Source organism: Musa acuminata, chromosome BXJ3-6 (assembly GCF_036884655.1).
Source record: "Musa acuminata AAA Group cultivar baxijiao chromosome BXJ3-6, Cavendish_Baxijiao_AAA, whole genome shotgun sequence".
Classification (NCBI taxonomy): Eukaryota; Viridiplantae; Streptophyta; class Magnoliopsida; order Zingiberales; family Musaceae; genus Musa; species Musa acuminata.
This window is the reverse complement of record NC_088354.1, coordinates 29,875,721-29,888,471: the sequence shown is the minus strand read 5'-3', so window position 1 is coordinate 29,888,471 and position 12,751 is coordinate 29,875,721. Positions and strand designations below refer to the sequence as shown.

At 39.2% G+C, this 12,751-nt stretch overlaps 1 protein-coding gene across 1 annotated transcript; it reads right to left on the bottom strand.

The window, feature by feature from the left end:
- Positions 1 to 9,870: 9,870 nt before the first annotated feature.
- On the bottom strand, positions 9,871 to 11,693 carry LOC135640204 (E3 ubiquitin-protein ligase RDUF1-like). Its single transcript, XM_065154437.1, has one exon. It carries the CDS (start codon positions 11,289 to 11,291, stop codon positions 10,173 to 10,175), a length of 1,119 nt encoding a protein of 372 aa, XP_065010509.1. The 5' UTR covers positions 11,292 to 11,693; the 3' UTR covers positions 9,871 to 10,172.
- Positions 11,694 to 12,751: the final 1,058 nt, after the last annotated feature.

The following is a 12,751-nucleotide window of genomic DNA, read 5'->3' as shown; positions in this document are numbered from 1 at the left end:
TGTTCCCAAAGTAGACATTCCCTGAGAATCAATCAACAATGAATTATGGAACTACTTTATGAGTAAATGGACCCTATTTTGTTACTTCTGGTTTGAAGGAATCACTCTCCAATATTCCAAATAGTGACCTATATTGATCAATAAGGTTGCAGAGGAGCCAACCCAATCAATATCCTTACCATCAAAAGGAAGCTTAGATTCATAAGATTTGACAGTTGACTTGTGGCCTCTTCTTCTTTATGGCCATCTTGAGATTTGATATTTATTTTATACAAGTCTGCAACTTCTATACTGAAGTTTGCAGAACAAAACAACCATAACAGTTAAAAGATTATCCCAACTGTGCCATTTTTCCCTTCACATGATCTCATATATCAACTATCATCTAAACATGGTGACTAGCTTTCGTAAACGTAGATTTCAGAAGAATGTTGACAAATATGAAATGAGCAACGCAAAGATATATTTATCCTGCCCATCATAAATTCTAGTTTCTTACATTGCATTTTGAATGCGAGGTATTATCAACACATTGGTATCAAGTGAACCTATTCAGTAGAACCTAATCAATAAATTTGAGAAATTGTGCTGGTCTATGGAATTTCACATGCTCAAGTTGTATTACCTTCTATATCCTGAATTCTTTACATCATGATTTTGTCCAAATGGTTGATTGTAACTTTGAAAATGAAGCCACTGTTCTATCAATAAGTGATAATTTTGTTGGAACTGCATTAAGAAGATAATTTTCTTTTCTTACATATTCTTGGCTGCAGCTTGCTTGGATTCTTGTATACAGTTTGGCACACTTTTAAACAGCTGTTATCTGCTGAACCACATGGAGCCCCATCTTTTGATCTCCCATGAAATGAGAACTAGCAGTGGCTTTGTTAGTTAGAGATATTTTTGGTATATTGATTTCTACCATATGGGCAGAGAGCATTTGTTTTATAGTACTTAATAGTGCCAAGGGATTCCTCTTTGCATTATTTCTCACCATCCATAGTGTTTGACATTACTATACTTGTTGCAGTTGTGAAGGGCACAATTCCAGGGAAAATCCCTATGCTCATCAAAGAGGATTATTCGTGAACAAAGTTTAATCAGTGTGGTATAGTCCTTAACAAAGTATTTGTTCTCCTGTGCTGAAATAATTGCAGCAAGCAATCACATGCCAGATTAAGCAAGAAGAGCATGAGAGGTGATTTGATAGTTTGTTCATCCAACAGAAGAAAAGCCTCCTAAAAGGTTAGAGCTTGTAGCTTAATTATATCTTCAAGCATTGTATTTCTTACCACTAGTCTACGTAGTCTGCCTTCTGCACCAATGTTTGGAAATCACAAACAACAATACCCAAACACAAGAAGGAAAAAATAGAACAACTGCATCAAGATGCCTACAGCATGTAAGCCAAAGTCAGGAACTCATGCTTCCACTGAACTAGTTGGAACATATTTGGTCATAGCTAGAAGTATATTAACACCTCATTTATAGAACAAAGAATGAAATCTCAAGGAGTAAAACATCAACAGTGAAGCATAGATGTGTAGTACAAAAATGTGGCTTATAATACTGAGCTAAACCTTGTTAATAGACTTCAGCGATGGTCTTAGAGCATTCCAGTCCAGTTTCTGCCACTTGGGAGAACTTTTTCCATTGTTATTAGAGGATGATTATCCACCGTCATCAACTGCAGTTTTCAGGAATTTTTGTGGAGTTGTTTCGTTAGTCTTGGTTTTCAGTTGCTTCCTCTTATGGTCTAAAGTCAGATCTATCTGTTATCGAGCCCGTGGATCCTGTTGCAGAATGCTCATCTGCTCTGCATCAACATCAGATAAGAATTTAGTCATATAGACAACGGAAGCTAACGAACTATCTAATAAGAAGATATGTTGCAGTATACCAAGCATGAAGGACATATATGGAACCTCATCTTTGAGAGCTCACAGTTGAATGTATATTCATGAAAATCATACCACATTCACTCTTTAAACATATATTAACAATCAGTTGGTAATGTTTTGGACCATTCAAGCTTTTAAAAATCAACTTAAATGCAAAGACATGTCAACTCTTTTCTTTTTTGTTTACTATGTTTCTTCACTCTCTTTATGTTATATCAAGGTTCATCTAGGTTGTTTGCCACAAAGTTTATGATACAGAAACCTTGATTTGAAATACTCTATAGTACTACTAATCGATAAATAATACTCGAGCTTTTGCAAATTAATATAAAGATGATAAAAAAAGCATGAACATGGTATGGTGGAAGTCAAATATCATTCTTTTTTCTCCTTAATTCTTTGCTCTTGCTTGTTTTATTCTTGTTGATATATCAAGTTAATATATCCTGGCTACAGAGTTCCTGGTGCATAATACTGCAGAAAGTTATTTACTGCAGAAAGAAGCACTTGAAAGTTATTTTTGTTACATTGGGACAAAAACAATTTTCCAAAATATTTTTCATTTCTTCTAGGATAAAAAGATTATTTTCCAAAGAAATATAACCCTTACTAGTGCATGAAATGCAGAATTCAGACGTACCAAAGAGAAAGGACAATTATGGCACCTTTTGGAGTTTGCAACATTATTCCAGGTATGAGCTGTATTTTAATGGTTATATGCAGCCTCTTCATTTAGTTTCTACAAGACCAAGCTCTTTCAGCAGGGAATGAAAAATAATTCAACTTATAAACAACCCAATCCTTATGTCTCACATCAATAAAGGATTAAACTTTTAAAACGACATGTGGATGAGGACTCCCTTCCATGATAATGATTTTTTTAATAAAAAAATTGTTATATCAAATGATATACATAATGTTTATGTATGGATTCGAAGTTGAAACCTATTACTCGTTATAATGATATACTAATCAACCTAGATGTCATAATAGAGACCACAAAATAACAATTCAAACATATATTTTTTGAATAAAAATAATTTGGAAAACATTTCACTAATTGCTCATAGTTAGGGGTCTCAAGTTATAAATATAAAATTCTTTCATGATGATCCAAGTTCTTCTCTCATTTTTATACTGTATACATCACACCTTGGGAATTCTTTGACTCGAGTGTCGAAGAGATCATTCCAAAAATTTACCTTGCAGTGATCTTCACTTGCAGGTGGGGGTGTGAGAGTTGTGTCTTACTTGGGATGTTTATAATGTCGATTTTCTTTCCTTAAGATCTGTATTGAATTATGATTCTCAGTGCATGTCAAGATTCAAGATTAGGATCAAATTGGATTGTCTCTGTCTCTCCATAATAAGGATCAATCATAGGGATGAACAATTATCATCATATATTGATTATTATGTTAATATCTTTGGGCTTATAAACTAAAAGATATTAAAGGATTTGACTCTTGTTTGAACATACTTAAAACTCAATCCCAATTCTCCAACTCGTAAAAAGAGAGGTCTCCCACTTCCCTATCCTTTGCCGTCGCCACAACAGTCGTCAGATTCCCCTTCACATCCGTGGGTTCAGAAGCCGTGCAAACACAGAGACAAGAGTTAAATAGAAGGCCATTCATGTCAATCTCCTTTTACTGTTTGTGCCTGACTGAAGGAAGGTGACAGAGCATAGGGTTAATTGCTTGCCGTCACGGATCTGAATCATGTTGAGATCGAATTCGATTGGTTATTTTATTTTTTATAAAAGATAATACAAACTCTTGGATGGATCCTATCAAACTGGATCAAATCAACGGAAATATTGGGATCGTAGATTGTATCTGAGACGAGTGCTTTTTTTTTCTCCCACACTCAAGACACTCGAATCATAATGTTTATGTTTTGTTCCGACCATAGCATCGATGTGAGATTTGGTAAATCCTTCAATGATCTAAGTTAGAACGTAGCCAAATTAATGATCAAGATGAAGTGGAGAATACAAAGGCCAAAGAGCTTGAATCCTCTTAATTAGTTTGTGAAGACCCTTTTTCAATAGCGTCGGAGTTGTAGCGAAAGAACCATTAGTGGAAAAAAATTCAAATAACTTTAGAGAATATTCTCTATTTCGACACAAATCATGTCATTTTTGATTCGATGGTAATGAGTCAATTGGGCTATTTTCTTGATATGATAGTTGATTTGGGTAAACGTGACGATCTCCATAGTCATCCAAATGATGAGTCGAGTTGCCACGGTATCCATCGAGTTATCGTGATGTTGTGATCACTGAGTTATCAGAACGGTGGTGTGTCGGTGCAACTAAGCCAAATTACCACGGATGATCTATCGGTCGAGTCAACCCAAAGTTGAAACGGTGTTCATAAAGCTAAAACGGTGTCCATAAACCTTAAATCCTAAACCCTAAACCCTAAATTCTAAACTCGGTGACGTACGTGTCAACTGAAACGAGTCGGGTTCGATTTTCCACAGGTGTCCGTTAAGCTATTGTCCTTACCTACATGGTAGCTTTTCTTCGTTGGTGAAGGACTGTTTTCTCCGCATCAAACCAAAAGCAGGTCCGTAGGGAGAGAGAGATGACGGGGGCTGAGGGCAGCAGAAATACGATCGACCTCGGGCTCCGCTTACTTCTTGTCTGACCCTCGCCGATGGCGTGACTGCTGCCATCTTGTGATGATGGCTGGTCGGACAAAATGACCCTAAAAGCATTGCAGTCATGCAAAAGAGTCCACCACGCCTTTTGACAACCCTTGGATGGATTGATGGATTGAATGATAAGATCGATGGATGGATAGGTCGGGGGATGAATGAATGGATTATTCATTCCAAAAGCCCACCCAATCTGCAAGCCTACATCGATCGCCACCTTCCTTGAGAAGCAAGACTAATGCTTCAACTTGTTGCATCTTAATTGCTCAAATGGACCAACGATAATAGTCTACACTTGTCCTTTAGAAAATCTATCTTATATAAATCACCCCAATTATTAGTATTGCCTCTAGCTAGTGTCTGGATCCAACCTGCTCCAGGGTTTTGAATCTCGAATTAGCTAGCATGCACAACCTACAAAAGAAAAATAAAGTCTAATTTTTGACATCAAATCTTTGGATGTTTGAATCAGTAAAAACTCCTGAAATTTTATTTTTATAAACAGGAGTTTGACATTGAAGTGTTTGTCGATGAACAAACCACACTCGATCGTGGCGCTGCCGACTCGAGGGCAGGTTGACTACGACACAGAAGCTGACGCGAGAGCGTGCTCGAGTATCAATCAACATGGGATTCCCTGTGTCTGCGTGGACAGTGACGTGTTTGGGATGTCCAAATCAACCACCAAGTGGCTCCTTATTGGCATTTCTTTTTGCATTCTTGCTATCTTTGCTTTGAGAACTCAATGAAAGCAAATCCATTTTGCCAAAGATTCTTTGACTTGGTTTGCTAATTGCTTCACTGCATGTCCAGAATAAAGTCGATAATAGGGAAAAAGATATTGTATGTACATAAATATAAAAGGCACTATCGATCCAAATATCCGATCCTACTTTTCTCTTCCATCTTTCTCTATATAGTCTGCAAGTGCTAAACATTTCAGCTTCCGGTTTGACGAAATCCATTAAACAAAAAAGTAACTCCTCCAACCAAACTCTGAAAGCCAATAAATGAAAGGAATATAGAGTTGGATGCTGTGGACTCTGTGAAAGCTCGAGTACAGTGAGCTCAAGCGGTGGCACCCAAAGATGCATAGAGGGGAAGTACCTACCGACCCAAGCACTGGTAAACCACAGTGTAAATTCCCAAAAAGACGAAGGGAACCACTCAACAACGTAATGGGTGAATTGATCTGGTTAGGATGGAAAGATATCCACGTAAAGCCACGCAGATTATGTGATTGCATGGCCCATTCTATTTCTATTAGACAGCTACTTCCATTAACCTACTTGTTTGGTAGCTACCCCACCAGAAGAGAAGACACGAGAGAGAGAGAGAGAGAGGGAGAGGATGGAAGGTGATGCTGCTTTGCATTGGAGGATTGGTGGGGTGGGGAGAAGGGGTGTCAATTCCTCCTGCGTGAATGCTTGTGGGAAACGCAACAGATCCTGCAAACCAAAGTGCAACCATTACAAGGGAGGTGAGAGATAGGGGGGAGGGGGGAGGGGGGGTGGCGGGGAGAGGAGGGGGGGGGGAGTGTTGAGTCCTTTCCAGTTGCCACTTTCTTTGGCACTCCTTGGACTGTGGTGTTTCCCTGAAGGGGAAGGTTCTCTCGTACCTCTCTCTCACTCTCTTGCTTGCTTTAGTGTTTTGCCGCTTTGCAGGTGGTGGTGAGGTGATCCATGGATGTGTTTTGGCAAGTGGCCGAGGTCAGGTGGGAGTAAAAGTCTTTAGGTTTTTGGGCCTCCTGGATTGCGATGTATAACTGTTGCTCTTCTTCCACTTCAGACACTGACATCTCTCTCTCCTCTCTCTCATCGACACCCTCATCCTGCTCCTATATTTATGCCCTCATCCCTCAGCTTCTCTCAAGCTTCTCTTCCTCTATGGCTTCATAAACTCCCTCTTCATGCCTTCTATGAGCTACAGTTTCATCCTTCCTTTGTGGATCTATTCCTTCATATTAGCTGAGTTTAGGATCAGCTCATGGAGAGGAAATGTTGTGGAACACAGGAAGCTGCAGTCATTGTTTGCTGGTGTGGCATCATCAAGATTCACAAACTCACACTAGAAGAAGAAGCTCAAGGGAAGTTTCTTTTGAATTCTGAGAATCTTGATGATGCTGCATTGGCAATCAAATGACTTACTACTTTTGATGAAGCTGAAGCTGAAGAACACTGGGTGTGTGCAGGTATACACCTCCAAAACCCTAACTTCCTCTCTCTCTCTCTCTCTCTCTCTCTCTCTCTCTCTCTATGAACTTTCACCTTGAGAAGAACAACACATGGAAAGAACTCATGAATAGTGAAACTGCATCAACAGTTGAAGTGTAAGTACGCAGTGGTGGAATGTGGTAGCAAAAGGTTATCAGATGCATGATGAGTTATGGGGTTATGCATGGACTGGGACCTGTCTCCTTCCTTTCTCTTCTCTGTTGATTATTCTCTCTGGACATGCATAGCAGCTTTATATATATTTTTTTCTTGGTTGCAGGTGCACTAAAATAAAAGTAATACGTACCCTAAAATAATGGGCTGTCATTTGTCTACTAGATGGTGTTTTGGCTTGTTATAGGGTTCAGTCAAGAGTTTATTCACCTCGCCATCTCCTTACTGCATTGCATGAGAGTTACCACATTGCATCTCTCTTCATGTCACTGCATCCTCCATGAATCCCCTCACACATGCTTTTTCTAATGATAATGGAAAATGCAGGAAGAAATTAAGTAATTATCAAGTTTTTAGGCTTTTTATTTTTCTTTTGATGTGAGTAATACATCAGCCATGAATCCCCTCACTCATTCATTTTCTAACTCTAGAAATAGATTTTCATGAAAATAGAAAATGCAGGAAAAATTAAGCAATTATCAAGTTTTTTAGGTTTTTTTTTTTTTTTTTGAGGTGAGTGATACATCATACATGAATCCCATCACACATGCATTTTCTAATTTTAGAATTGGATTTCCATGAAAATAGAAAATGCATGAGGAAATCAAGTAATTATCACGTTTTTATGTTTTACTTTTTGAGATAATTAAGTCTTTATACTTTTATTTAGACTACTAATGAGCTCTTATATTAGCATAAAACAGTGACAAAACCATAAAGCCCTAACCATTTGTGATGGTGCTGTTTTATATTATGAATTCCTACTATTTGCAATGTTTAAATACTATGTTTTTTTCTTCTACTAAGAAGATGGTGGTGTGTTTGATTTACTCTGTGATTAGGTTTGCATGGTTGATCTAATCAACCATTTGTTCCTTCTTTCATGCATTATATGACATGAAGTTCCATTTTATTACAAAGGGAGCTCCTGCATGATCATTGTTACTAGTGTATGATGTATGTAATTCTTTAAACTTATTATTATAACTATTTTTTGAGAAGTTTTTCATTGATATATTATATGTTTAATTCAATTGATGTCCCATTGGAAGCTATCCTTTTCAGATATGTTGTTGAGTTGAATTATTGTATTTAATCTTTTAGTTGTTAGTGAATGGTGTTTAAAATTCAAATCATACCTTACAAATTTGTATTAATTAATGTTTGTAAAGCTCTATCAATTTTGCTATAAAATAGTAATATTTATACTGAATATTATATTAATAAATTGCTAACATCTAAAAAAATCAAATGAAGCCAAAAATGCCAGATTTCTACTGCCATAATCATCAGTGGCAATGAAATGTTTCTATCCATTCCGGGCTGCAGTGATAATGAGATGCCACCAAATCTTATTTCCACTGCAAACACTCATCCAACATACTAATGAATGTGGGAATTATTAAGAAAAGAAAATTATTAATAATAATAGTTAAAAATAATAACATCATTAACCATAATAAATATCAAGGTTATATATATATATATATAGGCATGTCAAAGGAACTTGTGGGTCATAATCCAATGAACACAAGCAGTTTGGAATCACATCTTGTCTTGCCTTGTATTGAGACTACCTTCACCTGTTCAAGAAAAATAACATGCATTTTTCCAAACCACACAAAGGATTGGTTTGTTTATAGGTCACATTTAGCTAAGATTATGACATCTTGACCATGTGAAGAATGCATGCATTTATGTTGTTGTCTCTGTTAGTGCTTTTTTCCTCACAGCAATTACTTTCTCAAGAGTACCATTATAGCATGTTACTACTGTTGAATTGGCTTTCCTTTATTGTCAGTTAGGGTTTTGACAATGCATTGCATGTACTCTTATTGTCCAAAAGAAAGTCTCAATTACATGCCAATAAGAGTCATAGATTGGCATCAAAATTTTGTTTACCTGAAGATTAATGAAAGACTACCCCTAATGCATGCATTGTTAGACTCCAATCAATGAAATTATTCTATCACAAGATTGGTAGGTTAGTAGGCATATGTGATTCAATCAGACCTGAGTTTAGTAGTTACTAGAATATAACAGATGATCTCAAAATATGTTCTGATTATGACGAAATTAGGACCTGAGGTTTACTAAAATATATGGAGTTGATGCCAAGCTACTTGATCAGGAACTCAAAGAAGAGAAGAAATGGGACAGAATGTAATGTACCAAAGCACCCAAAAAAAAAAAAAAAAATTTTCCAGTCTTGAAATCTAGTCTTACTCCTGCTAAGTTTCAATGGTTTTGTTATGATATTATGTTTAGCACACTAGAACATAAGAATAGTTATGAAGGAATCTAAATCCAAGAACAACTTTGTTTTCGGAAACAAGAGGATGATATGTATCGCAGTCGATAAGTACTTATACTAACAAACTTCGATGGAAGAAGTGATAAAAGACAGAGATATAGAAAACCAACAGTGAGGAAGGCCAACCACCAACCTTGTCATGATTCAACCCCGATCGACTTAACTTCATCTCTTGATATGACCATAAAAATGTTCAGATGAACCTTTCATTAGAAAATGTGCTAATACATCTAATGCAAATATTAAATATGACAAAGGTTAAAGTGAATAACAGTATATTCTCAGTAACAATCGATCATACGGAGCAGTCGGTCACTCATTTTCAACCATTACCAATGCATAAAATTGTGTTAATCATAGTCGTGGAAAGCTGTAATTTTTGGAACTATTAATACTTCAAATTACTAAGGAAAAACAAACAACTCATTTATAAAGTACGTACAATCAAGTAAGGAACTTGTCAATGACCGAAAACTAAAAAATTGAACAATAAACAAAATGGACAAGAATACATCTTATACAGCTTATCATCTCAATGAGTGGGGATAATTCAAGCTTTTCTACATAAAGGGATGACATGACGAAAAGACCATAGAGCATATAGTACGATACCAAAAAAAAAATAATGGATTTCTAAAATATGAAATAAGCACACTACAAGATGGAAGCATATACCTTCCTAATATCATCATAGCCACCTAAAAAATTCCAGCCTTTTCTGTGTGGAACAAGAATCAAGACAATGTTAGTGAAGCCAGAGGGAGATAGAACTGATATAGATCTAAGAAGATACTAGTCCTTTAGCTCTTCTTTAATCACATAGATAAAGAGTATCTAAAGTTCTTTAGAGGAATTGAAATCCAGCAGACAAAAAAGTTGAGCTTTAGGTGTTCTTTCTTCTAATTACGATCTTGCAATTGTATTGGCATTACCAGCCTCCAATCCCCAATTGGTGTTGCGTCTCCGGGAACTCCTTCTGCGTGTAAGTAAAGGTGTATAGGTAGGAAGAGGTTCGGAGCTCAGCCTCAATGACGAGGAAGGAGATCGCAAATGCCTGAAAAATGAGAAAACACTAATTCCTCCATCCTCCCTTGATCGACTCCCTCGCGAGGACGATGACATTCTCCTTGGAGCCATCCTGGAGTTGAGTTCACCATCCATCTCTGTGTAAACAACCGGCAGCTCCCCTTCTGCTCTCCTGCCTCCTGTATACCTGCCTACAGCGAAACCACCGCCCGGAAGCCTCCATATGGTTAACCCCACCATCTCCTCGCCATTGTCGTCCTCTTCTGGTACATCCATAGGCATCTCATGGCGGCAAACAGGGCAAGAATTCCTGAGCGAGAGCCACGGCAAGATGCAATCTTGATGGTAGATGTGCTTGCAGGGCATCTCACAGGCCTCGGTTCCGAACACAAAGGGCTCCTTGCACACAGCGCAATGGGATTCCCTTATGATGTGGCCGTCGCTTATCTCAATGGTGGCCATTGCCTCGATGGCAGCCTTCGAAGCCGGCAGGTGCGCCAAGACGCGACTGACACCGGTTCCATTGATCTCGATGTGGGCGAGCTGGTCCAGTAGCCGCTCAAACCCTGAGTCCATCAAGAAGTCCGACACGCTTTCCGGCAGGGGGCGGAGGCCGGATCCGGCGCCGTCATCATAGTAGAGTTCAAAGTTGTTGCTGGTGGCCCCGTCTGCATCGCCTCGTACGTCAGGCGGACTGCGCAGGACAATGACCGGGTTGAAGGGAGAACGGTTGCCGGTGGGCGCGCGACGGTTACGACGGACCCTGAGCTCCGAGGGCTGGTGAGGCCGTTCAAAGGCGGCGCTGTCGGTGGCCGGGGAGGGGAAGCGGCGGCGCTGAGGCTGTGGGACAGCCGCGTAGAGGGGAGGAGCACGAGAAGGCCCGTCCACCTCCTCGAGGAAGCCGCCGCCGCAGTCAGGGCAGACAACGGCGGCCCGGGGCCAAAGCCTGACGAAGCGACCGCAGCGGTAGCACCAGAACGACGGCGCCGTCTCCATAAAGGAAATCAAAGACAAAAAGCAAGCGACGGCGGCAGTGATGACGGAGCTCCGGAGGAGGCGAGGAACCTCTTAAAGATCCAAGCTTTGAACTGGAAAACTAATAGATACGTAACGAAAGCCCTAAAAATCCGATTTTTCGAGAAACTACCGCAAAAACACCATTCAAACCAGCATCGCTTTGTTGGCGGAACGAATCTGATTCGAAATCGAAATCCCAAAAGAAATCAAACTAAATAACGGAGAAAAGAATCCAAATTCCAAAACCCCTCGTTTAATTTGCACCCAAATGCTGCTAAGACTTGGGATTTGGGATTGGGCGGATGGGATAGGAGGGAGTTCGGAAGAGAAGACTAGGGGCATGCTGACTTACTTACGAGGGCTCGTACCGGCGTGCGTGACGGCGTGGTTTCGACACGCAGACGGCGTCATAAGGCGTCGTCGACGTGGCGAGTTCCCGTTACCTATATGAGTTCGGTCGGAGAAAGTGACGGGTTCAGGCCGAGTCCGTGTTGGGCAGGGTGGTAACTCGCGCGACGCGTTGATGAGATCGGTTCGCTCTCTGCCCACTTCGCATAGTCCCAAGTCAAATTACCTAAAGAATCCTGATGGAAAAGAGAAAGTGACCCGGTTCGAGCCGAGACCGTGTTGGGCAGGGTGATGACTCAGACGACGGGTGGATGAAATCGGACCGGTGTCCGCCTACTTCGAATAGATTCCGGCTCACATCACCCAAAAAACCCCGATGCAAAAGAGACAGTGACCCGGTTCGGACCGAGACCGTGTTGGGCAGGGTGATGACTCGGACGACGCGTTGATGAGATCGGTCCGGTCTCCGCTTACTTCCAACAATCCAGAGTCAAATTACCCAAATAACCCTGATGGTAATCCTGCAGCCTGGCCCACAATGGGGGCCCATTTGGTGATTCTTGGACAACCTCAAGTACAATTATTGGAATCACAACAATAAAAACGAGGAGAAAAATAAGGGGGAAAAGCCAATGTTTATAATCTTAACATAGAAAGAGAGAATATAATAGAATGATTATTTGTCTTCAAAAAGATCACCATCGCACAGTAGTAGTTTTACTTTAATAATAGCAGCAGTGACGCTGTCTTAGTAAAAGTGAATGATTATTTTTCTCTTTTTTTAACCTATGGGTAAAAGTGAATAAGTTAGACAATGGAATGTATCTTAGTCATACTTGAATTATTTATTTTGCCAAATTTAAATTTTTTATTCATATTGGATAATTTATTCGTTGATCTGTTTGAATATACACATGTGACTTATATGATCATGATTTTCTAAATCGAATCTGTTAGTGTTTTTTATGATTGTCCAGTCATATCTAATTTTGCTCAGAAAACCAATTATATACGAAAAATATATATTTTCGAATTGAATTTGAAAAGATTATCATCGATCAGATTTGATGTTATATATATATATATATATA

What these genes read in the sequence shown, in the direction of transcription:
- LOC135640204 (XM_065154437.1), bottom strand. Translation starts at nt 11,291, where the DNA reads ATGGAGACGGCGCCGTCGTTCTGGTGCTACCGCTGCGGTCGCTTCGTC.